Source organism: Paramisgurnus dabryanus, chromosome 24 (genome assembly GCF_030506205.2).
Source record: "Paramisgurnus dabryanus chromosome 24, PD_genome_1.1, whole genome shotgun sequence".
Taxonomy (NCBI): Eukaryota; Metazoa; Chordata; class Actinopteri; order Cypriniformes; family Cobitidae; genus Paramisgurnus; species Paramisgurnus dabryanus.
In genome coordinates this window covers 9,618,776-9,643,963 of record NC_133360.1, presented here as the reverse complement: position 1 = coordinate 9,643,963, position 25,188 = coordinate 9,618,776, and the positions used below count along the sequence as shown (strand labels likewise).

Sequence of the window (25,188 nt, the reverse complement as noted above, 5' to 3'; positions counted from 1 at the left end):
CGCTCTAGAAATTTTTCGCTGGAGTGTTTTCGCGGCAAACACTCCGCCTAATTGGCGTCATTTGCATCGCCCCGGGTGAGGACGCATCTGATCGCGTCTTTGCATTGACTTTGTATGTAATCTACTCGCGCAAATCGTTGAACTTGAGTTTGGTGTATGGCTCATTAACATGTACATCATAAGTCTCTGCTCTCAAGAATAAAACGCTTACTTGCCAATAATGTTTGGATAACACATCTCTTATGATTTGCACTATGACCTCCAAGAAACATCTCATACGTTGCCACTCCTAAGTATAAGAGGCTTTCCATGGCATTAATGTTTGCATAACAAAAGTTTTGCGCAAATCTGTAATGGAAACACAGCTAGTGACTAAAAACTTATACACTTTTGGAACACATGAGGAGGGTAAATGATAACAGAACTTTTATTTAATTATTTTCGGTGAACTATAGGCTACCTATAAACTATACTATAAATGTACTATAAAATACATCACTCATGTATTTATTTAACATTACACAGGATTAGAAACTGGAATGTTTTTTTTATAATGAATACTGAAGTTTTCTTTGTTTGTACTTTATTTACTTCAGATGGTGCAAGAGAATTAAATCTAAGTGAGGAGTTTTTCACAGGTTTTGGTAAAACAGCGCTACGATCAGATGAGATTCTGTTTGCTATTGACATCCCTCACACAGGACCAGTGAGTTAACCCAAATTCTTGATTCAGACAATCCATTTACTCTTTCGGAGAGCCTCGATACTGCCTAAGAGACTTTTTAACCTAAAAAATTCAATAAACAATAGCTAAGTGTTAATCTGTGTGTTTTCCAGTGGGAGTTTCTGTCGACGTTTCGTCAAGCGCAACGAAGAGAATTCGCCTTCTCTATCGTGAACGCTGGCATGAAGGTGGTATTTAGACCTGACTCAAACATTGTGAAAAATCTGGATATATTTTATGGAGGTGTCGGAGCCACTCTGGTGCAAGCAAGACAAACCTGTAAAAAGCTCATGGGAAGGTATAACTATTTAAGTACAAATTATATTTTCCAAAAATCTGAACTACATAGATTGGTGGAATTGTCTTACTTTAATTGCATTCGGGTCATCCTAATATGTAAATGTTGATTTGTTTGTGGCAGACCATGGGATGAGAAACTTCTTGCAGAGGGAATCCAGCTTTTAGAGGAAGAGATCACTATGCCCTCTACTGTCCCCGGTGGACAGGAGGAGTATCGCAAGATCCTTGTTCTGAGCTTCTTTTTTAAATTTTATATGCAAGTGCTGCTAGAGTTGAAAGAGAAGGTATGATATTGCTTATAAAAATGTAGTTAAATGCATTTAAGACCTACTTAAAACGCTGTATTCCTGTCTTTACAGGAGGTTGATGTAACAGGTTTGTCCTTGGACTATCTCAGCGCACTAAAACCATTCAAAAATGAAGTACCACAAGGAAATCATTCTTTTCAGGTAAATGCATCTAATTTACCCAAGAACAAGATTGATTGTAATCATTTTTCACTAAAGTGATTAGAATTATTACTTTTTTTGTATCATTTTGAAATACTTTCGTTTAATTTTCAACCAAATAATAGCTTGTTTCAGAGACTCAGTCTATAAGTGACCCAGTGGGACGGCCCAATGTGCACCAGGCTGCCCTTCAACAGGCTACAGGAGAAGCTGTGTATTACGACGATATCCCGTCGGTTAAAGGAGAGCTATTTGTGTTCATGGTAACCAGCACCCGAGCTCATGCAAAGATTATGTAAGTTAGATGAATCTTTCTTCTGTTATAATTGATGGTGAAATGCATTTGTAAATTAAATGAAAACCAAGTTTCACACTCTACATCTTGTGATTTGAGTAAGTTTATTTTCCACACACAATCTAAAAATCAGAAATCCAACACCATTGAAAGACAAAGAACATCTACACATAACCTCTATTAAACTACTGTATCAGTAACATTACATCTTTGAAAGCCTCAGCTTTAGCATCCATACAGTTTGTTGATCCTCAGGATGTCGATGTTTGACATTTCCTGTCTCTGTCCGATTTGCACAGAGGCATTAGGAATGGGAGTGATGGTTTCCTTTCCGGATTGGATGGCGAAGGCCGTTCTTCCATAGTGCATGACAGAGCCGTAGTCGTATGGAGTATTTTGATTGTTGGTGTTCTTTTTTTGGAAGTTGTAGGCCATATTAGGAGAGATGTTTTCGAAGTTGATCCTGACGTACTGGTCACGATCGCTCCTGGTGTGCTCGTGGTAGAAGCCCAGGGCGTGATTGAGCTCATGTTCAACGATGCCATGGTACACACAGCCGCCCCTGTTGAGGGAGACAACCTGTTTGCCACCTGTTCTACCAAGAGATGAGTAACACCTGAGAGGAGAAAGAAAACAAGAGCAGATATAAATGTTTGGGTCTTCTTCTTTAGGACTGAGAGCGGTTAAATGTGTCTTGTTGATATTTTATGATTCTCCTCACCCATCTTTGTTCTCAATACTGATGTAGTCGATCTGAGATGATCTGGGCACAAAGCGGATGCAGGTTTTGCTGGCGAAGGACGCCATGGCGTTCTGGATAGTACTAATCTGATTAGATGCTGCAGAGGAGATGGACCACAATTTGAGAATCACATTTATATGAATAACCATGAGTATTACTAAAGGGGGTTTACTTACTGTATTCACTGCTCACTATGTAAGGGACCTCAACTAGATTGTTGGCATTTTTCTTCCAGAAACAGTTGTTGCTTAAGCAGATGAGAGCATTTCTGGTTTTGGGAAACACCAGATCTCCTTCAAGCAAGACTTCAGTAGATCCTGTGTGTACAGAAAACTATATTGATGAATTACCAAATATATTTTGATCTGAATTTTGCTTATTATGACAGTAATTGTTGAAATTTGGAGGAATCTACAAGCTGCCTGACCATTGTTGGTCTCTAAGATTTTAGTTGTGATGTCCACATCTTCTGGCTCTCTTAACAGATCTGCAAGCCTCTGCTCCTGTTGATAGACAAATGCATAATATTACTCATATAATAACTCTTTATTATATGAGTGTTCAGAGAGACTAAACAGGGTCTATGGGGGTAATTTTAGGCCAATATTATTGAAAATGGACAGAGTAAAAGTCACAAATAGATATTACAACTTGTAAACACAAAACGCAATCTACAAATAGATTAAAAATCCACAAACACAGTCCTTGTGATCCGCAAATGTAAAACAAGATCTACGAATCGTCTTTGTGATCCACAAATATAAAGCATGATTTACAAAAAGAAATCAGTGACTTGTACTTGAAAACCAGAATTTGAATGAATGTAAAGTGACTTCTTTGCAGATGAATATCATTTTCTATTTGTAGATTGTGTCACATTTGTTTTCAGAATTCTGACACTATTGTTTCGCTTTGGTGACAAAATAATGCCATAATCGTTGAAAATGAAGAGACTACAATTTGTAAACACGAAACAAATCTGCAAATAGGTTCCAAATCTGCAAACAAACTCCTCATGATCCGCAAATGTAAAACGAGATCTACAAATATATAAAAATCCACGAACAGACTCTTCATGACATACAAATATAAAATGCGATTTACAAATAGATTTAAAATCCGCAAACCAACTCTTTATGATTCACAAATAGAAATCATCGACTTGTACTTGACAAACAATTTAAATGAATGCAAAGTGATTTGTCTGCGCATGAGGGTCATTATTTGTTTGTAGATTGTGTTGCATTTGTTTTCAGAATTTTGGCACAACTGTTTCGCTGTTTTCCATTAAAAAAATCTACAAATGCCCTCCTCACAATTTGCAAACAAACACAGTCTAACTTGTATTTTCCAACCATTGTAAAAAGACATTCTTACACATTCTGTGCAAAGTTCAGCATGCAAGTGTTGAATCTGTGTTTGCAGATCACAGGGCATTCACGAATCCTTCTGCACAAGTCTACAGATCTTTTTGGCACTATCTTTCCGCAGAGTTTGTCACTACGATCCACGCGTGTAGTCAGCCAATCAGGGGTATTGCTTCAAAGTAATGCCACGCCCCCTCAATAAGCTCTTTTCAAAATAAAAGCTGGGCTCACTGCCATTTACCGTTGCCGGTGTTACAGCGCTGAAAGGCGGCCAGACCGCGTTATCGATATTATATTAATGATATTAAAGCATTTATGTATAGCATGGCAAATATGTAGCATTAACGTGAACTAGAACAACCCCTCGTTTAAGTTATTATCAGTGCCTGACAATTCAGCCGAGGTCATTAAAAACACTGCATGAAGCGGTTTTATCCTTAAAACATCAGTGTCTCTTCAACGAACATTTGCCGAGCGTCAGCGAGCCAGCTGGATGGAGTGGAGCTGCTGAGGTGACGCAGCTAAAATAAAGCAAGCGGGTGCAACGATAATATTGGATGTAACTTGCCGTAATTAACAAAAACATGAGTCTTATTTGACAGCAGCACTAATTGAACTATTTGACCATATGCATTTGATATACATACCGTGACCGGAATGCACTTACAAATCGCGCTGTTATTAGAAACATTTAACTGTTTCCAGACTGAGCATGGAGACAAACAAGCGCAAGCCGTTTATAGAAGCAGCTGCCTGTCAGCGTGTACGGAATGAAGTCAAAACGGTCTCGGTTTTTAGACCGGCAGTCTGCCTGTGCCATTCCACCCTAATCCGGACTGCAAATTACATGTTAATATTATATCCACCATTTACAATCCTTCCTTTAAGGTCTGTTCTGCTTTTAACAGCTCAAAGCTATTACTCTCTGTAGCTTTCGAGTCCGTTGTAGGCTACAGGTAAATTTTGCAGTTGTTTTAGTTAACTTTGCAGAGCATTTTATTGTCGGAAATGGTCCTGGGCTGGGTTTTCCTATAACGATTGAACTTAGCACTCAAGAGTGCTTTCTACAAGGTAAAACGATCGCTCGCAGCTGGGTTTTAAGTGCTACTAACGAGTCGCTATCCCTTTGTCAAGTGCTGAAATGTCACTTACTGAATGACTCGTAATTGTAGCAGAAGCTTGTTTAGGCTAATGATCTTCAGCCGATGTGCACTAATATTTTTTTAAATATTATTAATTATTTTTCAATGACTTATTAAATGTTTTAATAATTTGTGCATCATGAAATATTCTTTTTTCATATTTAGTTAGGACTCGTCCCACTGCGCAATGGCTTCTGCATTTTATAATATAGTTTAGATTTTTCTTTTTCTTTGTTGTTTATTATCTATGTTTATTTATTATTAAGGATTATTGCATTGTACCGTAAATATTTATTTGGTTTCTTTAATCAGATGCCATACCCTTCAAAAAAATATTTTTTTACTGTAGCCTAGATGAATTATAGCAGCAATTGGTAGGAACCATTTATCAATTTGCTAGTACCAACTTTTACCAAAATTGTACCAAATACGTTTTCCTTCTTAATTAATTTATGTTTAGTCATTTAAATTTCATTTCTCGTTTGAATTTTAAATATATTATATTAAAGTAATTTAAACAAATAAACAAAGAAAAAAAAACCAATAAATAAATATAGCCTACATTTAAAACATTACATTATCGTTATTGCAGGAGTGCAATTTGCTGGTTGTCCTGCAGGTGACCTTGTAACACTGCTGTCTTACGATGCACTTATAAATTAACGATTACTCCAGAGCACTCGTAGATCTACGATGATTTTCGAGTGCTACTTAAGCTACAAAGCTTTTGGGAAACGGCCCATAATTCTAAGATGAATTTTAAGATTGTTTTTACGATCTACTTAGCGATGCTTTTGGGAAACCCAGCCCTGCTCGTTTGGAATTTGCCTGGCGCACAGCTCTAGTCAGAAAGATTAAAAGGCGGGCTTTGTTTTTAAAAAATGTAATGCATTTCTTGATACTACAATAATGAACAAGTCACCCATTTATCAAGTATCGATTCATTATTTTCACTTAATCCTTTTTGCTTTTTACAAAAAGTAGAATAGGCACGCATATTCTGCATTTATCCAAAATTATGACTGTGGCATGAAGAAACTTTCCTATTTTAGTGAAAAATAAATAAGTTCTTTTGCTATTATTACGTAGCATATATTGATGATTTTTAATAACAAATATGACCGTTTTAAACAAACTAAGTACACTGATAAAAATAATATGAAAAAAATTATACGCTGGATTTACTAAAAAAAAAATACAGTGCATCATTTTTACATACACTTTTTAAAAGTAAGTTTTACATTGAATTTAAGCCTTTGCAATTTAAGCAATTGCAATGTTTAAGTAAGTTTTACATGGAGAAGCAATTAGGCCTACTAAAAATTCCATGTAAAATTTACTTTAAAAAGTGGATGCAAAAATGATGCACTATATTTTTAAGTTAATACAGCCTATTATTTTTTATAATTATTTAATTTCCTTCTCACAAATTTTACATGATAAAATTTAGGAATTAACTAAATAATGTGTTAATCTAGAATTACTCACATTTTTGCATTATTTTCTACTCAAAAATAGTTTTTCTTTTAACCTATTTTTTATATAATTGACTAATTTTATTTAGTTAAATTTACTAAGCCACAAAAATTTTTTACAGTGTAAAATAAGAAAAACGAAGTAGATAAAACCGCATACCCAGCTAGACACTCAAATCGAGCTAGGCACTCAAATCGAGTCAAAACAGTCTTGGCTTTTAGACCCGCAGTCTGCAATCCACCCTCACCCGGACTGCAGGTGACATGTTAAAATTATTCCACCCGTTACATCAAATTATTCCCCCCCTCCCCTTCATTGTCCCCCAACCCTACCACCAGTGAATAAATAAATACATTAAATAAAAACAAGCACTTTAAACAAAACGCACACAGAATTCTTTTTTTGGTTTTTAACTGAATTCTAAACACTAAAGTTAATTCCTTAAAGTTAATTAAGGGTTAATCCCTAGTCCTCCCCTCGCAAGTTGTTTTTTGTTCAGGGCCTAAATGTGCATTGAAATATAGTTGATGTATTTCATAAAATTAATAAAAGATATACAATTATAAATTATCCCTTTTTCCAAGTATGTCATTATGCACAATGTATCAAACTTTGAAAATGAAACAAAAACAATAACTTAAAAGTCCTTTTAAAAGCAGTAGTTATTAATGACATAACTGCATATACTGTACATTGTATATTTTGCACGTTTCTCATCCTCTTTTTAATCCTGCTTGACTGAAGGCTTCCGTTAGAACGTTTCTCGTTTGTCGTAAGGTTTTTGTACATTAAAGCTGTTGAGTTTCTCCCGCGGACTTTTCCCCCTCGCGCTCGGGCACGCTGTCTGCACGCTGTATATGAACTTGAACGCACCGCTTAAAGTCGAGGGCAGGGCGAACACTTCTAGTTCTAAACAGGTTAACTGAAAGCACAATGACATTAAATGAGCTGACGCCTATTTCGTTTTTTTTTTTTTCGCAGACGCGCACAGCTCCAGTCAGGACATATTAGCCAGTTTTGTATATCAGTAGGTTCCAAACTATTGCAACCCCATACGTATTTACAAGACCTACATTTTTTTATAGAAATATAGGGGAAAACACATTTGTTCCCTTTTAGTAGTTTTTTAACAAGTTTACTTAAATAATATTAAAATATAGGGTTGCACAATTATGGCAAAATCATAATTGTTTAGGCTACTGTATTTGCACTGAATTGGAAATGATATATTAGAAAAATACAATGAATTTTCAAGGCTGCAGAGAACATTATAGCAGATATGGCTACTGAGGATTTAATTATATTATTTTAATAGTCAGCGAGTCCCACTCCGGCCCTCATTTTGAGTGTCTAGCTGGGTGCACATTTTTACCGACTTTCTTTTTCTTATTTTGGTAAAAAATTAACAAGTTCTATTATTATGTAGCATACATTGATTTATTTTATAACAAATATGACTGACTTATTCATTGGCAAATGCAGAACAATGAGGAGAAAGCAAAGGTAGGCTACACGCCTTTCTCCCTTATATGATTAAAGGCTTAACTGTCATTTTTAAAACGAAAGCACATGCTTGTCAAATTTATGCTGGGCTGGATAAATGCAGAATCAACAATATCTTAATTTTTTTCGATTTATTTGTTCGTATTCATTGACCCTTTTTTTTCTTGTGCCAATAGCACGGTTGTCTTTTTCCTGTCACTCAGCACGAATTTCTATAGCCTATATTGTTTTCCATGAACACAAATACATATATCAAATACTGCCTGACGAAATTTTTTGACCGAGCCAGCATAAATTTGACAAGCATAAACAATCCGCTTTCGGTTTAAATTTGTTTTTAAATTAAATACATTTTAAAATTACATTTAGCTTATGTTCCCCATGATTAATCTTCTCATCGCAAGGTAGAGGCGTGTCGCCTATGTTCTACATGTTCCTTGTTGTTCTGCATTTGCCAATAAATAAATAAATAAATAGGCTACTTAGTTTGTTTAAAACTGTCATATTTGCTAGATAATAATAGCAAAATAACTTATTTATTTATCACTAAAGGAAGGTTCCTTCAACGCCACAGTCATAATTTTGATTAAATTCAGAATATGCCTGCCTATTCTACTTTTTGTAAAATGCAAAAGGGATTAAGTGAAAATAATTAATCAATACTTGATAAATGGATAGCCTAATCAGTCCTGACTAGAGCTGTGTGCCAGTCACATTCCAAACGAACAGGGCTGGGTTTCCCGATAACGATTAAACTTAGCACTTAGAAGCGCTTTCTACGAGCTACTTAGCGAACATTCGTTGTTCATTTACGTGCGTTTCCCAAAGATGCACGTATAACGATCGCTCGCAACTGGGTAATGCAATAATCCTTAATAATAAATAAACATAGATAATAAACAACAAATAAAAAGAAAAATCTAAACTATATTATAAAATGCAGAAGGCATTGCGCAGTGGGACGAGTCCTAACTAAATATGAAAAAAGAATATTTCATGATGCACAAATTATTAAAACATTTAATAAGTCATTGAAAAATAATTAATAATATTTTAAAAAATATTAGTGCACATCGGCTGAAGATCATTAGCCTAAACAAGCTTCTGCTACAATTACGAGTCATTCAGTAAGTGACATTTCAGCACTTGACAAAGGGATAGCGACTCGTTAGTAGCACTTAAAACCCAGCTGCGAGCGATCGTTTTACCTTGTAGAAAGCGCTCTTGAGTGCTAAGTTCAATCGTTATAGGAAAACCCAGCCCAGGACCATTTCCGACAATAAAATGCTCTGCAAAGTTAACTAAAACAACTGCAAAATTTACCTGTAGCTTACAACGGACTCGAAAGCTACAGAGAGTAATAGCTTTGAGCTGTTAAAAGCAGAACAGACCTTAAAGGAAGGATTGTAAATGGTGGATATAATATTAACATGTAATTTGCAGTCCGGATTAGGGTGGAATGGCACAGGCAGACTGCCGGTCTAAAAACCGAGACCGTTTTGACTTCATTCCGTACACGCTGACAGGCAGCTGCTTCTATAAACGGCTTGCGCTTGTTTGTCTCCATGCTCAGTCTGGAAACAGTTAAATGTTTCTAATAACAGCGCGATTTGTAAGTGCATTCCGGTCACGGTATGTATATCAAATGCATATGGTCAAATAGTTCAATTAGTGCTGCTGTCAAATAAGACTCATGTTTTTGTTAATTACGGCAAGTTACATCCAATATTATCGTTGCACCCGCTTGCTTTATTTTAGCTGCGTCACCTCAGCAGCTCCACTCCATCCAGCTGGCTCGCTGACGCTCGGCAAATGTTCGTTGAAGAGACACTGATGTTTTAAGGATAAAACCGCTTCATGCAGTGTTTTTAACGATTTAATGACCTCGGCTGAATTGTCAGGCACTGATAATAACTTAAACGAGGGGTTGTTCTAGTTCACGTTAATGCTACATATTTGCCATGCTATACATAAATGCTTTAATATCATTAATATAATATCGATAACGCGGTCTGGCCGCCTTTCAGCGCTGTAACACCGGCAACGGTAAATGGCAGTGAGCCCAGCTTTTATTTTGAAAAGAGCTTATTGAGGGGGCGTGGCATTACTTTGAAGCAATACCCCTGATTGGCTGACTACACGCGTGGATCGTAGTGACAAACTCTGCGGAAAGATAGTGCCAAAAAGATCTGTAGACTTGTGCAGAAGGATTCGTGAATGCCCTGTGATCTGCAAACACAGATTCAACACTTGCATGCTGAACTTTGCACAGAATGTGTAAGAATGTCTTTTTACAATGGTTGGAAAATACAAGTTAGACTGTGTTTGTTTGCAAATTGTGAGGAGGGCATTTGTAGATTTTTTTAATGGAAAACAGCGAAACAGTTGTGCCAAAATTCTGAAAACAAATGCAACACAATCTACAAACAAATAATGACCCTCATGCGCAGACAAATCACTTTGCATTCATTTAAATTCTGTTTGTCAAGTACAAGTCGATGATTTCTATTTGTGAATCATAAAGAGTTGGTTTGCGGATTTTAAATCTATTTGTAAATCGCATTTTATATTTGTATGTCATGAAGAGTCTGTTCGTGGATTTTTATATATTTGTAGATCTCGTTTTACATTTGCAGATCATGAGGAGTTTGTTTGCAGTTTTGGAACCTATTTGCAGATTTGTTTCGTGTTTACAAATTGTAGTCTCTTCATTTTCAACGATTATGGCATTATTTTGTCACCAAAGCGAAACAATAGTGTCAGAATTCTGAAAACAAATGTGACACAATCTACAAATAGAAAATGATATTCATCTGCAAAGAAGTCACTTTACATTCATTCAAATTCTGGTTTTCAAGTACAAGTCACTGATTTCTTTTTGTAAATCATGCTTTATATTTGTGGATCACAAAGACGATTCGTAGATCTTGTTTTACATTTGCGGATCACAAGGACTGTGTTTGTGGATTTTTAATCTATTTGTAGATTGCGTTTTGTGTTTACAAGTTGTAATGTCTATTTGTGACTTTTACTCTGTCCATTTTCAATAATATTGGCATCATATTACCCCCATAAGGGTCTTACCGGTAGAATAAATGCTTGGGAGAAGCCAACCAGCAGCATCAGAATGGAGAAGGAGGCTCTTGGATCCATGTTGTCTCAGTGTATGGAGATGTTCAGGATTCTCCTTTGCTGAAGTTTGGTGTCTGTGTGCTGTCTGATCTGGACTTTATATTCACCTGTGTAGGTGGGTCCACTGAGGGATTATGGGTACATCTTAGTGTCCAGGGTCTAATGTGTTTAACTACAGGGAGGAACGTTGACCTCGCCTGTTAGTCCAAAACCTTACAGAAGATCCCTTAGATTGTTTTACTAATCCACTAAAGTGGACTTAATGTAATTACTGGATTTTATTAAGGTTCTTCAAAAACAAGAGGTATGTTAGTTTTCCATTGACACAGATTTACAATGAATGCTCGTTAATGAAAACATCTTCAGAGGACTTCATCATCAGTTGACCCGGAGAAACCCAAGCTTAGCTTCTTATGATTTTTATTCAACATATGTACTGGATATCTTAAGATGTTCAATAGATATTATAATGAAGTAAGTAATGCTAAACAAAAACTCTTTAAATATTTCTCGATCCCAGTTGCTTCAAAAAGATCTTTATGTAATCACCATAAGACTTGAATTAGCAGAACTTCACACATGGTTTTCATCTCTACCACATTTACCTCTGACTTCATTGATTCATGAGGTTTGTTTTCTTTATGGTTGTTCATCAGTTTTGATTGTTAAGGACACATTTCTGTAGTTCTTGGATATTTCTACTTACATTTTGCATCTTCTTTAAGTTGGAGATTCATCTACAGTAGATTATCACTAATTCTGCGTACAGCATAAAACACAATGAGCTTTGTTTTGAAAGGTGTTAATGTCACTTGACAGCATAATGTTTTTGTTTTTTTATTTTGCTTAATGAGTAACACAAAAGACCATTTAGGGAGGTCACAGCCTCACAGCACTTGGAAACCATGTTTGCAATGCCTCCAGTCAGTTATTGCGGTCTTGCAAAATTAAAGTCCTATCTACTTAAAATGGGGAATACATATATATTTCAAATTGTGTGCTTCAATTACAAGTAAACACCACATTTCAGACTAGTGATGGGATTTATGGCTCTTTGAGGGGAACCGGATCTTGGCGATCCGTTCCTTTCAAAGAGCCGTTCAAAAGAACGGCTCTTTTGGCTCTTTTTAAATATTTAGTCAGTTTTAAGAAGCCTGCTTGGGGGCATCTCAGTTTATCCTGGAAATAATCACTGGGAGGAATGATGAGGTGAGATATGTAGTCAAATAATTAAAACTCACACACCAATATCTGAGTTTGAATTACTCTGAAATATTGATTATTACCTCATTTGTCTTGTGTAGACTATATTCCATAGGGTTGCACAACATCCCTCTGCTTAGACAGTGACATCACTATTTTGGATTTACCTTTAGTACAAAGTGTGTGTACGGGTAAAGCTACGTTGACTTATGTTATTCATAAAATACAATACAAAGCCGGCTGCAATGAATTTTGTGTGCAAAACAGCTTTTACTACAAACACTTACACAAATTAGAATAAATAAAATGGAAATGTCTATACAGTCCACTATTACTACTATTACTACTGTAAACTTTGCAAATAGGACATCAACCCCTTCAGGTCTTAAATGAACAATAACAAAGTGGGCTGCAATGAATGTCTGTGCAAAACAGCTTTTGGTGAAAAAATTCTTTACAAGAACAGTGTCACAAAAGAACATTTTGATAGATAACAAAAAATATTTAAAGTATTAGAGATATACTGTGGATAAAATTAGAATAAATAAAATTGAAATGTCTACGTACAGTCCACTATTACTACTATAACTACAGTACAATTTGCAAATAAGTAAAATTAACTTTGCGCCCCTCCCCATATAACTGTTCTGTCTCGCGGAGGAGCTAATTTGTGTGCATCTGTGAAACACGCATAGGAAAAAAGAACGACAGAAAGAACGGCTCCCCTCCAGCCGCGACTCGGCTCCCATCGTTCATGTTTATGAGCCGTTCAAAAGAATCGGATCGTTCGCGAACGTCACAACTCTATTTCAGACCAACAACTAACCCTGACATCAGCTGTAGCATACCTTTGTTTCTTAAGCTCAAATTGCAGGTTACTTAGTTCACTCCAGAATTAATTTTTTCATGAATTACTCACCTTTATTATCATCTTCAGGACACAAATTATGATATTTTTGATGAAATCCAAGAGCTTTTTGATCCCCCAATTGACAGCAACACAACTTACACATCCAAGGCCCAGAAATGCAGTAAAGACATCTTTAAAATAGTCCATGTGACTGCAGTGGTTCAGTCTTCAATGTGTGATGCAAACAAGCAATAGAAAAATTTCTTCAACATGTACTTCTCTTTTCTTCTCAACTCGTGTGTGAATGCACATCAGAGACTGACATGGTATAGAAGAAAATGTGGGATAAAGTTGTTTTTTATGTAAAAATGTACTATCGTCCCTTCATGAAATGAAGATTGAATCATTGTAGTCACTTGGAGCATTTTAACAATGTCTTTACTGCCTTTCTGGACCTTCGAAATGGGAGTTCCGTTGCTGTCAAAGGGGGTTAGAAAGCTCTCGGATTTAATGAAAAATATAAAAAATTTTGTTATGAGAATGAATAAAGGTCTTACATGTGTAAAACTACATGAGGACAAGTAATTCATGACACAAACATTTTATTCTGAAGTTTCTCTTTAAGCTATTACGCATGCTCAAATGCTGTTGAGTATACCTCACAACACCATACAGAGCCCTTTATTGATGATTCGCTTTTTTCTGGAAGGCAGGACTTTTGTCACTAGAGCAGCCATATTGTGCGTAGCATCTCCCCCCATTCATTGTAATATCAGTGGTACATTTTGTTATATCCATTATCTTTGGTAATAGTGTTAGGGACACATCCATTTTGTTAATAGTTTATATCTTGATGCTAAGTAGACATAATAGTGCTAACTTTAACATTATCAGTTTTAGTTATGACTTAATCACTTCATAATCAAACTTTAGTTTTTACAGGATTGAGTCAGTTGTGTTTCTTGTCTTTGTTGAAACATGATGAGGGTTGACTTTACAATAAAGTCATACTGTATCTTAAACACTGCATCGCATTTAAAATGTAATAGTCTAATCCAATTCTTGAAACAACTCAATTGGTTTTTAAGTTTTATTTTATGGTCCAGAACTCCGGTTCTCCTAGTGTTCACCTGTGCATGCTAAAAGAAAACTTCAGTAGTGATGTCTCTTCTGCTCTTGTAGAGATCTTTAGATTCATTTCAATCAGATATTGAATTACAAACAAGCTCCATCTTGTCTTTTAATTTGCTTTATTTTTTTTAATACAATCAACATTTCAGAAATCCAACACCATAATACGACAAAGATCATCAATTCATTCCCTCATTATAACATCTACAGACACATAAACTATATTAAATGATCAGTAACATCACGTGTACATAAGCCTCAACTTCAGCATCCATACAGTTTGTTGATCCTCAGGATGTCGATGTTTGACATTTCCTGTCTCTGTCCGATTTGCACAGATGCATTAGGAATGGGAGTGATGGTTTCCTTTCCGGACTGGATGGCAAAGGCCGTTCTTCCATAGTGCATGACGGAGCCGTAGTCGTATGGAGTGTTTTGATTGTTGGTGTTCTTTTTTTGGAAGTTGTAGGCCATATTAGGAGAGATGTTTTCAAAGTTGATCCTCACATACTTATCACGATCGCTCCTGGTGTGCTCGTGGTTAAAGCCCAGGGCATGATTTAGCTCATGTTCAACAACGCCATGGTACACACAGCCGCCCCTGTTGAGGGAGACCACCTGTTTGCCACCTGTTTTACCAACAGAAGAGTAACACCTGAGAGGAGAAAGAAAACAAGAGCAGATATAAATGTTTGGGTCTTCTTCTTTAGGACTGAGAGCGGTTAAATGTGTCTTGTTGATATCTTATGATTTTCCTCACCCATCTTTGTTCTCAATACTGATGTAGTCAATCTGAGATGATCTGGGCACAAAGCGGATGCAGGTTTTGCTGGCGAAAGATGCCATGGCGTTCTGGATAGTACTCTTCTCATAAGATGCTGCAGAGGAGATGAACCACAGTTTGAGAATCACATTTATATGAACCATGAGTATTACTAAAGGGGGTTTACTTACTGTATTCACTGCTCACTATGTAAGGGACCTCAACTAGATTGTTGGCATTTTTCTTCCAGAAACAGTTGTTGCTTAGGCAGATGAGAGCATTTCTGGTTTTGGGAAACATCAGATCTCCCTCAAGCAAGACTTCAGTAGATCCTGTGTGTCAAGAAAATTATATTGATGAATTACCCAATATATTTTGATCTGAATTTTGCTTATTATGACAGTAATTGTTGAAATTTGGAGGAATCTACAAACTGCCCGACCATTGTTGGTCTCTAAGATTTTTGTTGTGATGTCCACATCTTCTGGTTCTGTTAACAGATCTGCAAGCCTCTGCTCCTGTTGATAGACAAATGCATAATATTACTCATATAATAACTCTTTATTATATGAGTGTTCAGAGAGACTAAACAGGGTCTTACCGGTAGAATAAATGCTTGGGAGAAGCCAACCAGCAGCATCAGAATGGAGAAGGAGGCTCTTGGATCCATGTTGTCTCAGTGTATGGAGATGTTCAAGATTCTCCTCTGCTGAGGTTTGGTGTCTGTGTGCTGTGTGATCTGGACTTTATATTCACCTGTGTAGGTGGGTCCACAGAGGGATTATTGGTACATCTTAGTGTCCAGGGTCTAATGTGTTTAACTACAGGGAGGAACGTTCACCTCACCTGTTAGTCCAAAACCTTACAGAAGATACTTGAGATTGTTTTACTAATCCACTATATTGGACTTAATGTAATTACTGGATTTTATTAAGGTTCTTCAAAAACAAGAGGTATACTAGTATACTAGTTTTCCATTTACACAGATTTACAATGAATGCTTGTTTGTGAAAACATCTTATTTGACACATCCAAAATGTGCACCATCATCAGTTGACCTGCAGAAATCCAAGCTTAGCTTCTTATGATTTTTAATGCAACATATGTACTGGATATCTTGCAATGTCCAACAAAGTAATGCTGAACAAAAAATCTTTCAAATATTTCTCGATCCCAGTTGCTTTAAAAATATGTTATCACCATAAGACTTGAATGAGCAGAACTTGACACATGGTTTTCATCTCTACCACATTTACCTCTGACTTCAGTGATTCATGAGGTTTGTTGTCTTTATGGTTGTTCATCAGTTTTGATTGTTAAGGACACATTTCTGTAGTTCTTGGATATTTTTACTTACTGTACAGTATGCATCTTCACAAAGTTGGAGATTCATCTACAGCAGATTATCACTAATTTTGTGTATAGCATAAAACACAATGAGCTTTGTTTTGAAAGGTGTTAATGTCACTTGACAGCATAATGTATTTGATTTATTGCTTTATGAGTAACACAAAAGTCCCTTTAGGGAGGTCACAGTCTCGCAGCACTCGGCAACCATGTTTGCAGTGCCTCCGGTTGGCTATTGCAGTCATGCAAAATTAAAGTCCTATCTACTTAAAATGGGGAATACAGATATATTTCAAATTGTGTGCTTCAATTACAAGTAAACACCACATTTCAGACCAACAACTAACCCTGACATCAGCTGTAGCATACCTTTGTTTCTTAAGTTCAAATTGCAGGTTACTTAGTTCACTCCAGAATTCATTTTTTTATGAATTACTCACCTTTACTATCATCTTCAGGACACAAATTATGATTTTTTGATGAAATCCAAGAGCTTTTTGATCCCCCAATTGACAGCAACACAACTTACACATCCAAGGCCCAGAAATGCAGTAAAGACATCTTTAAAATAGTCCATGTGACTGCAGTGGTTCAGTCTTCAATGTGTGATGCAAACAAGCAATAGAAAAACTTTATTCAACATGTACTTCTCTTTTCTTCTCAACTCGTGTGTGAATGCACATCAGAGAATGACATGGTATAGAAGAAAATGTGGAATAAAGTTGTTTTTTATGTAAAAATGTACTCTTGTCCTTTCATGAAATGAAGATTGAATCATTGTAGTCAGGGGCGTCAAACTGGGGGTAAAACCAGTACTGATTACCAGGGCCCCAAGGGAAGAGGGTGCCCTTAAAAAGTCTGGAATATATTATGAGAGTGGGGCATGGGGGCCCATCAGGACTGCCTATGTATAGGGCCCAAGATCTTGTGCAACGCCCCTGATTGTAGTCACTTGGAGCATTTTAACAATGTCTTTACTGCCTTTCTGGACCTTCGAAATGGGAGTTGCGTTGCTGTCAAAGGGGGTTAGAAAGCTCTCGGATTTCATGAAAATAATAAAAAAATGTGTTATGAAGAAGAATAAAGGTCTTACTGGTGTGAAACTACATAAGGGCAAGTAATTCATGACACAAAAATAGAATTCTGGAGTGAACCTTCCCTTGTAGCCTCTTATGGAACGGCTGAAATTCCACAAGGGGGCGCATTTGTTCCTCAGACGTTGCACAATAAACATGACATCCGAATATATTCATTATAAATCGTGACTGAAAAGTGAGATTCGAACGAATGTCCGTTAGTGAACTTATTGTATACACTATTTATATCGTAATTCGGTCAGAAACGTCAAGATTGTGAGATGAACAAATCGTTTTGGATTAAAAGGCTTGGATATTCCATTTCCTTGGACTTTTGGGGATTTATGAACAATTTGTTTTGGACAATTTCACCGAAGCGGATAAAGGAAAGATTTTGAAGGTAAGTAAATATCCTAAATCGGCGCCGCCCGGTTCAGGTAACTAACAACTAGATTACAGTTTTATGACTGCTAAAAATCATATTATGCTTTCTGTGTGCGCTTAATGGAATCCCGAAAGTCTAAGCTTTACAACAATGTGCCGCATGACCGTATATTTTGAAGATTTAATGCTTCAAAGTTACAATGACGTAATGCAGCCTCACGTGCAAGGGAGGGGGTGTACCGTGTACGGCACAGTGTTCCTTATCAGGTTAAGCTATTTCACATGCTCAAATGCCATTGAGTATACCTCACAACACCATACAGAGCCCTTTATTGATGATTGGCTTTTTTTCTGGAAGGCGGGACTTTTGTCACTAGAGCAGCCATATTGTGCGTAGCATCTCCCCCCATTCATAGTAATAGCAGTGGTACATTTTGTTATATCTATTATCTTTGGTATAAGTGTTACAGACACATCAATTTTGTTAACAGTTTATATCTTGATGCTTAGTAGACATAATAGTGCTAACTTTAACATTATCAGTTTTAGTTATTATGACTTAATCACTTCATAATCAAACTTTAGTTTTTACAGGATTGAGTCAGTTGTGTTTCTTGTCGTTGTTGAAACATGATGAGGGTTGACTTTACAATAAAGTCATACTGTATCTCAAACAATGCATCGCATTTAAAATGTAATAGTCTAATCCAATTCTTGAAACACCTCCAATTTGTTTTATTAAGTTTTATTTTATGGTCCAGAACTCCTTTTCTCCTAGTGTTCACCTGTGCAGGCTACAAGAAAACTTCAGTGGTGATGTCTCTTCTGCTCTACTGCTCTTGTAGAGATCTTTAGATTCATTTCAATCAGATATTGAATTACAAACAAGCTCCATCTTGTCTTTTAATTTGCTTTATTTTTTTTTCAACATTTCAGAAATCCAACACCATCAAACAACAAAGATCATCACTTCATTCCCTCATTATAACATCTACAGACACATAAACTATATTTAATGATCAGTAACATCAAGTGTACATAAGCCTCAGCTTCAGCATCCATACAGTTTTTTGATCCTCAGGATGTCGATGTTTGACATTTCCTGTCTCTGTCCGATTTGCACAGAGGCGTTAGGAATGGGAGTGATGGTTTCCTTTCCGGACTGGATGGCAAAGGCCGTTCTTCCATAGTGCATGACAGAGCCGTAGTCGTATGGAGTGTTTTGATTGTTGGTGTTCTTTTTTTGGAAGTTGTAGGCCATATTAGGAGAGATGTTTTCAAAGTTGATCCTGACGTACTGGTCACGATCGCTCCTGGTGTGCTCGTGGTTAAAGCCCAGGGCATGATTTAGCTCATGTTCAACGACGCCATGGTACACACAGCCGCCCCTGTTGAGGGAGACCACCTGTTTGCCACCTGTTTTACCAACAGAAGAGTAACACCTGAGAGGAGAGAGAAAACAACAGCAGATATAAATGTCCTGGTCTTCTTCTTTAGGACTGAGAGAGGTTAAATGTGTCTTGTTGATGTCTTATGATTGTCCTCACCCATCTTTGTTCTCAATACTGATGTAGTCGATCTGAGATGATCTGGGCACAAAGCGGATGCAGGTTTTGCTGGCGAAGGATGCCATGGCGTTCTGGATAGTACTCTTCTCATAAGATGCTGCAGAGGAGACGAACCACAGTTTGAGAATCACGTTTATATGAGTAACCATGAGTATTACTGAAGGGGGTTTACTTACTGTATTCACTGCTCACTATGTAAGGGACCTCAACTAGATTGTTGGCATTTTTCTTCCAGAAACAGTTGTTGCTTAAGCAGATGAGAGCATTTCTGGTTTTGGGAAACACCAGATCTCCCTCAAGCAAGACTTCAGTAGATCCTGTGTGTCAACAAAATTATATTGATGAAGTTACCCAATATGTTTTGATCAGACTTTTGCTTATTATGACAGTAATTGTTGAAATTTGGAGGAATCTACAAACTACCCGACCATTGTTGGTCTCTAAGATTTTTGCTGTGATGTCCACATCTTCTGGCTCTGATAACAGATCTGCAAGCTTCTGCTCCTGTTGATAGACAAATGCATAATAATACTCATATAATAACTCTTTATTATCTGAGTGTTCAGAGAGACTAAACAGGGTCTTACTGGTAGAATAAATGCCTGGGAGAAGCCAACCAGCAGCATCAGAATGGAGAAGGAGGCTCTTGGATCCATGTTGTCTCAGTGTATGGAGATGTTCAGGATTCTCCTCTGCTGAGGTTTGGTGTCTGTGTGCTGTCTGATCAGGACTTTATATTCACCTGTGTTGGTGGGTCCACAGATGGATTATTGGTACATCTTAGTGTCCAGGGTCTAATGTGTTTAATTACAGGGAGGAACGTTAACCTCGCCTGTTAGTCCAAAACCTTACACAAGATACCTGAGATTGTTTTACTAATCCACTAAAGTGGACTTAATGTAATTACTGGATTTTATTAAGGTTCTTCAAAAACAAGAGGTATGCTAGTTTTCCATTGACACAGATTTACAATGAATGCTCGTTTGTGAAAGCATCTTCCTTGACACATCCAAAATGTGCACCTTCATCAGTTGACCCGGAGAAACCCAAGCTTAGCTTCTTATGATTTTTATTCAACATATGTATTGGATATCTTAAGATGTCCAATAGACATTATAATGAAGTAAGTAATGCTAAACAAAAACTCTTTAAATATTTCTCGATCCCAGTTGCTTCAAAAAGATCTCTATGTTATCACCATAAGACTTGAATTAGCAGAACTTCACACATGTTTTTTTTTTCTACCACATGTACCTATGGCTTCAGTGATTCATGAGGTTTGTTGTCTTTATGGTTGTTCATCAGTTTTGATTGTTAAGGACACATTTCTGTAGTTCTTGGATATTTCTACTTATGCATCTTCACAAAGTTGGAGATTCATCTAGTAGATTATCACTAATTCTGCGTACAGCATAAAACACAATGAGCTTTGTTTTGAAAGGTGTTAATGTCACTTGACAGCATAATGTATTTGATTTATTGCTTTATGAGTAACACAAAAGTCCCTTTAGGGAAGTCACAGCCTCACAGCACTCGGCGACCATGTTTGCAGTGCCTCCGGTCGTTTAATTGCATTCATGCTAAATTAAAGTCCTATCTACTTAAAATGAGGAATCCAGATTTATTTAAAATTGTGTGCTTAAATTACAAGTAAACACCACATTTCAGACCAACAACTAACCCTGACATCAGCTGTAGCATACATTTGTTTCGTAAGTTCAAATTGCACTTTCCTCAGGTTACTTAGTTCACTCCAGAATGAATTTTTTTAATGAATTACCTTTATTTTCATATTCAGGACACAAATTAAGATATTTTTGATGAAATCCAAGAGCTTTTTGATCCCCCAATTGACAGCACACAACTCCTACATCCAAAGCCCAGAAATGCAGTACATAGATCTTTAAAATAGTCCATGTGACTGTTTACATTTTTTGTTCATGACACAAAAATTGAATTCTGGAGTGAACTTTCTCTTTTAAGTTATTACGCATGCTCAGATGCTGTTGAGTATACCTCACAACACCGTACAGAGCCCTTTATTGATGATTGGCTTTTTGTCTTTTGTCACTAGAGTGGCCATTTTTTGACTTTTGTCACTAGAGCGGCCATATTGTGCGTAGCATCTCCCCCCATTCATAGTAATAGCAGTGGTACATTTTGTTATATCTATTATCTTTGGTATAAGTGTTACAGACACATCAATTTTGTTAACAGTTTATATCTTGATGCTTAGTAGACATAATAGTGCTAACTTTAACATTATCAGTTTTAGTTATTATGACTTAATCACTTCATAATCAAACTTTAGTTTTTACAGGATTGAGGCAGTTGTGTTTCTTGTCGTTGTTGAAACATGATGAGGGTTTACTTTACAATAAAGTCATACTGTATCTCAAACAGTGCATCGCATTTAAAATGTAATAGTCTAATCCAATTCTTGAAACACCTCAATTGGTTTTTAAGTTTTATTTTATGGTCCATAACTCCTTTTCTCCTAGTGTTCACCTGTCCAGGCTAAAAGAAAACTTCAGTGGTGATGTCGCTTCTGCTCTTGTAGAGATCTTTAGATTCATTTCAATCAGATATTGAATTACAAACAAGCTCCATCTTGTCTTTTAATTTGCTTTATTTTTTTATTACAATCAACATTTCAGAAATCCAACACCATAATATGACAAAGATCATCACTTCATTCCCTCATTATAACATCTACAGACACATAAACTATATTTAATGATCAATAACATCACGTGTACATAAGCCTCAGCTTCAGCATCCATACAGTTTGTTGATCCTCAGGATGTCGATGTTAGACAGCTCCTGTCTCTGTCCAATTTGCACAGATGCATCAGGAATGGGAGTGATGGTTTCCTGCCCATATTGGGTGGCGAAGGCCGTTTTTCCGTAGTGCATGACGGAGCTGTAGTCGTATGGAGTGTTTTGATTGTTGGTGTTCTGTTTCTGGAAGTTGTAGGCCATATCAGGAGAGATGTTTTCAAAGTTGATCCTCACGTACTGGTCACGATCGCTCCTGGTGTGCTCGTGGTAGAAGCCCAGGGCGTGATTGAGCTCATGTTCAACGATGCCATGATACACACAGCCACCCCTGTTGAGGGAGACCACCTGTTTGCCACCTGTTCTACCAAGAGACGAGTAACACCTGAGAGGAGAGAGAAAACAACAGCAGATATAAATGTCCTGGTCTTCTTCTTTAGGACTGAGAGAGGTTAAATGTGTCTTGTTGATATCTTATGATTGTCCTCACCCATCTAAGTTCTCAATACTGATGTAGTCGATCTGAGATGATCTGGGCACAAAGCGGATGCAGGTTTTGCTGGCGAAGGACGTCATGGCGCTCTGGATAGTACTCTTCTCATAATATGCTGCACAGGAGATGGAGCACAGTTTGAGAATCACATTTATATGAACCATAAGTATTACTAAAGGGGGTTTACTTACTGTATTCACTGCTCACTATGTAAGGGACCTCAACTAGATTGTTGGCGTTTTTCTTCCAGAAACAGTTGTTGTTTAAGCAGTAGAGAGCATTTCTGGTTTTGGGAAACACCAGATCTCCTTCAAGCAAGATTTCAGCAGATCCTGTGTGTACAGAAAATTATATTGATGAAGTTACCCAATATGTCTTCTTATGAGTGTAATTGTTGAAATTTATAGAAATCTACAAGCTGCCTGACCATTGTTGGTCTCCAAAATCTTTGTAGTGAGGTCCACATTTTCTGGCTCTGATACCAACAAATCTGCAAGTTTATTCTCCTATGACAGACAAATGCATAATATTAGTCATTTAAAAAATATTTATTATCTGAGTGTTCGGAGAGACTAAACAGGGTCTTACCGGTAGAAAAAGTGCCTGGGAGAAGCCAACCAGCAGCATCAGAATGGAGAAGGAGGCTCTTGGATCCATGTTGTCTCAGTGTATGGAGATGTTCAGGATTCTCCTCTGCTGTGGTTTGGTGTCTGTGTGCTGTCCGATCTGGACTTTATATTCACCTGTGTAGGTGGGTCCACAGAGGGATTATGTGTACGTCTTAGTGTCCAGGGTCTAATGTGTTTAACTACAGGGAGGAGCTTTGACATCCAATAATCCAAAACCCATCAAGGAATCAGAGGATGACTGTGTTTTTTAAACTAATTGACTGAAGTGGATGGGTTGCACTCTTGAGTCCTTTTGGAATTCATGGCACAGTCTTTTGGTCATTCTAATGTGATCATGTCGCTTTGCATTACTAGAATGTCTAAAGTGGACTATCAAAATTAACTGTAACCACCTTATCTTCACACCAGATCTATCGATGCATCAGTGGCTTTGGCCATGCCTGGAGTGGTCACCTTCATATCTGCTCAGGATGTACCTGGTCAAAATCGAAGACTTTGGTTCAATAACCCAGAGGAGGTTTTTGCTGAAGAAGAGGTCATTAGGGATACTTTGTCATGTCTATTGATATATCTATAAATCCATGATCTTCTTTAAATTTCAGGTCAGTCCTAGTGTTTTATTTATTTGTTTGTCCTTACCAGGTCATCTGTGTAGGGCAGATTATTGGGGCAATTGTGGCAGAGAACAGAGAACAAGCTAAAAGAGCAGCTGACCAGGTGGCCATTACCTACCAGGACATCCAACCTGTATTTTTCACTATAGAGGTATTTGTAAACGTAATCACATTTAATAAGCACTATACTATTAGAAAAGAAAAACATACAATGAAGGTTCAATCATTTTTTTTTAGGAAGCTATTCAACATCAGTCATTTTTCGAACCCAAGAGAAAGCTGGAAAGAGGAAATGTGGAGGAAGGGTTGGAGAAAGCAGACTATATACTGGAGGGTATGCATGACTGAATCTCTGATCCGGATCTGAACCATCTGAATTAAGATCTGATTCATCTCTCTTATATTTCTTTTCATATGCCACAGGTGAGATGTACATGGGCGGTCAAGAGCACTTCTACATGGAAACTCAGGGATTGATCGCCATTCCTTCGGGAGAGGCAGGAGAAATGGATCTCTATGTTGCAAGTCAACATGCAGCTTACACTCAGGTCAGTACAGGTGCATTGCATAAACAAACATTGATAAACATTTTATATGCATTAATGGCATTGCTTATTATATTGATAACACAATTTTCTATATTAAATATGGTAGGAAGTGGTTGGTATCACCCTCGGCATTGACTCCAATAAGATCACATGCCATGTGAAGAGGCTCGGAGGAGGATTCGGTGGGAAAGTCATGAAGATTGCAACACTATCCGCCATCACTGCTACGGCCGCCTACAAGTATGGGAATTAAAAATGCATTCCATTTTCATAAATTTGATTTTTTTATTGTACTACATTTGCAAAATTATATATTATACACTAAAAACTAAACTACAGAACCGGCCGTGCTGTGCGATGTGCATTAGAAAGAGGAGATGATATGCTTATCACTAGCGGCAGACATCCTTTCCTGGGGAAGTATAAGGTACTGTGGCACTATGGGTAATGGAGTTTTTGACTACACTGGACAACAACATTTCATCATTGCATCTTTTGTCCCACCTTCCTCAGGTTGGATACATGAATGATGGGACCATCGTAGCTGCTGACATCACGTATTACAGTAACGGAGGATGCAGCCTGGACGAATCTTCCTTTGTATGTTATTTCCTGTTAAATATCCTTTTCATTGAAGTAAAACAGGTTGCAGTTCATCTTTAGAAACCATCTGT

General features: G+C 37.1%; 5 protein-coding genes across 6 annotated transcripts in view; 1 reads left to right on the top strand and 4 right to left on the bottom strand.

The window, feature by feature from the left end:
- The window catches only part of aox5 (aldehyde oxidase 5), a 35,192-nt gene that overhangs the window by 6,244 nt on the left and 3,760 nt on the right, over positions 1-25,188 (top strand). For both annotated transcript variants that reach the window (XM_065244635.1, XM_065244634.1), the window contains exons 13-24: positions 597-706; positions 838-1,022; positions 1,146-1,308; positions 1,384-1,473; positions 1,599-1,768; positions 23,761-23,887; positions 23,995-24,117; positions 24,204-24,300; positions 24,390-24,514; positions 24,621-24,754; positions 24,854-24,941; positions 25,028-25,114. In XM_065244635.1, the coding sequence (XP_065100707.1) occupies positions 597-706; positions 838-1,022; positions 1,146-1,308; positions 1,384-1,473; positions 1,599-1,768; positions 23,761-23,887; positions 23,995-24,117; positions 24,204-24,300; positions 24,390-24,514; positions 24,621-24,754; positions 24,854-24,941; positions 25,028-25,114 (1,499 nt within the window). The remainder of the gene's footprint in view (positions 1-596; positions 707-837; positions 1,023-1,145; positions 1,309-1,383; positions 1,474-1,598; positions 1,769-23,760; positions 23,888-23,994; positions 24,118-24,203; positions 24,301-24,389; positions 24,515-24,620; positions 24,755-24,853; positions 24,942-25,027; positions 25,115-25,188) is intronic.
- On the bottom strand, positions 1,783-12,007 carry LOC135726391 (hatching enzyme 1.2-like). Its single transcript, XM_065244636.1, has 5 exons — positions 11,083-12,007; positions 2,938-3,013; positions 2,687-2,827; positions 2,490-2,607; positions 1,783-2,384 (listed from the first exon to the last, which is right to left on the bottom strand). Exons 1-5 carry the CDS (start codon positions 11,149-11,151, stop codon positions 1,994-1,996), a joined length of 795 nt encoding a protein of 264 aa, XP_065100708.1. The 5' UTR covers positions 11,152-12,007; the 3' UTR covers positions 1,783-1,993.
- LOC135726407 (hatching enzyme 1.2-like) lies at positions 13,379-16,896 on the bottom strand. The gene is made up of 5 exons (XM_065244637.1): positions 15,679-16,896; positions 15,520-15,589; positions 15,269-15,409; positions 15,075-15,192; positions 13,379-14,969 (listed from the first exon to the last, which is right to left on the bottom strand). The coding sequence occupies exons 1-5, from the start codon at positions 15,745-15,747 to the stop codon at positions 14,579-14,581; spliced, it is 789 nt and encodes a 262-aa protein (XP_065100709.1). The 5' UTR covers positions 15,748-16,896; the 3' UTR covers positions 13,379-14,578.
- LOC135726423 (hatching enzyme 1.2-like) lies at positions 18,797-20,482 on the bottom strand. The gene is made up of 5 exons (XM_065244638.1): positions 20,040-20,482; positions 19,881-19,956; positions 19,629-19,769; positions 19,432-19,549; positions 18,797-19,326 (listed from the first exon to the last, which is right to left on the bottom strand). Exons 1-5 carry the CDS (start codon positions 20,106-20,108, stop codon positions 18,936-18,938), a joined length of 795 nt encoding a protein of 264 aa, XP_065100710.1. The 5' UTR covers positions 20,109-20,482; the 3' UTR covers positions 18,797-18,935.
- LOC135720941 (hatching enzyme 1.2-like) lies at positions 21,668-23,789 on the bottom strand. Its single transcript, XM_065243056.1, has 5 exons — positions 23,273-23,789; positions 23,151-23,229; positions 22,915-23,055; positions 22,721-22,838; positions 21,668-22,615 (listed from the first exon to the last, which is right to left on the bottom strand). Exons 1-5 carry the CDS (start codon positions 23,378-23,380, stop codon positions 22,225-22,227), a joined length of 837 nt encoding a protein of 278 aa, XP_065099128.1. The 5' UTR covers positions 23,381-23,789; the 3' UTR covers positions 21,668-22,224.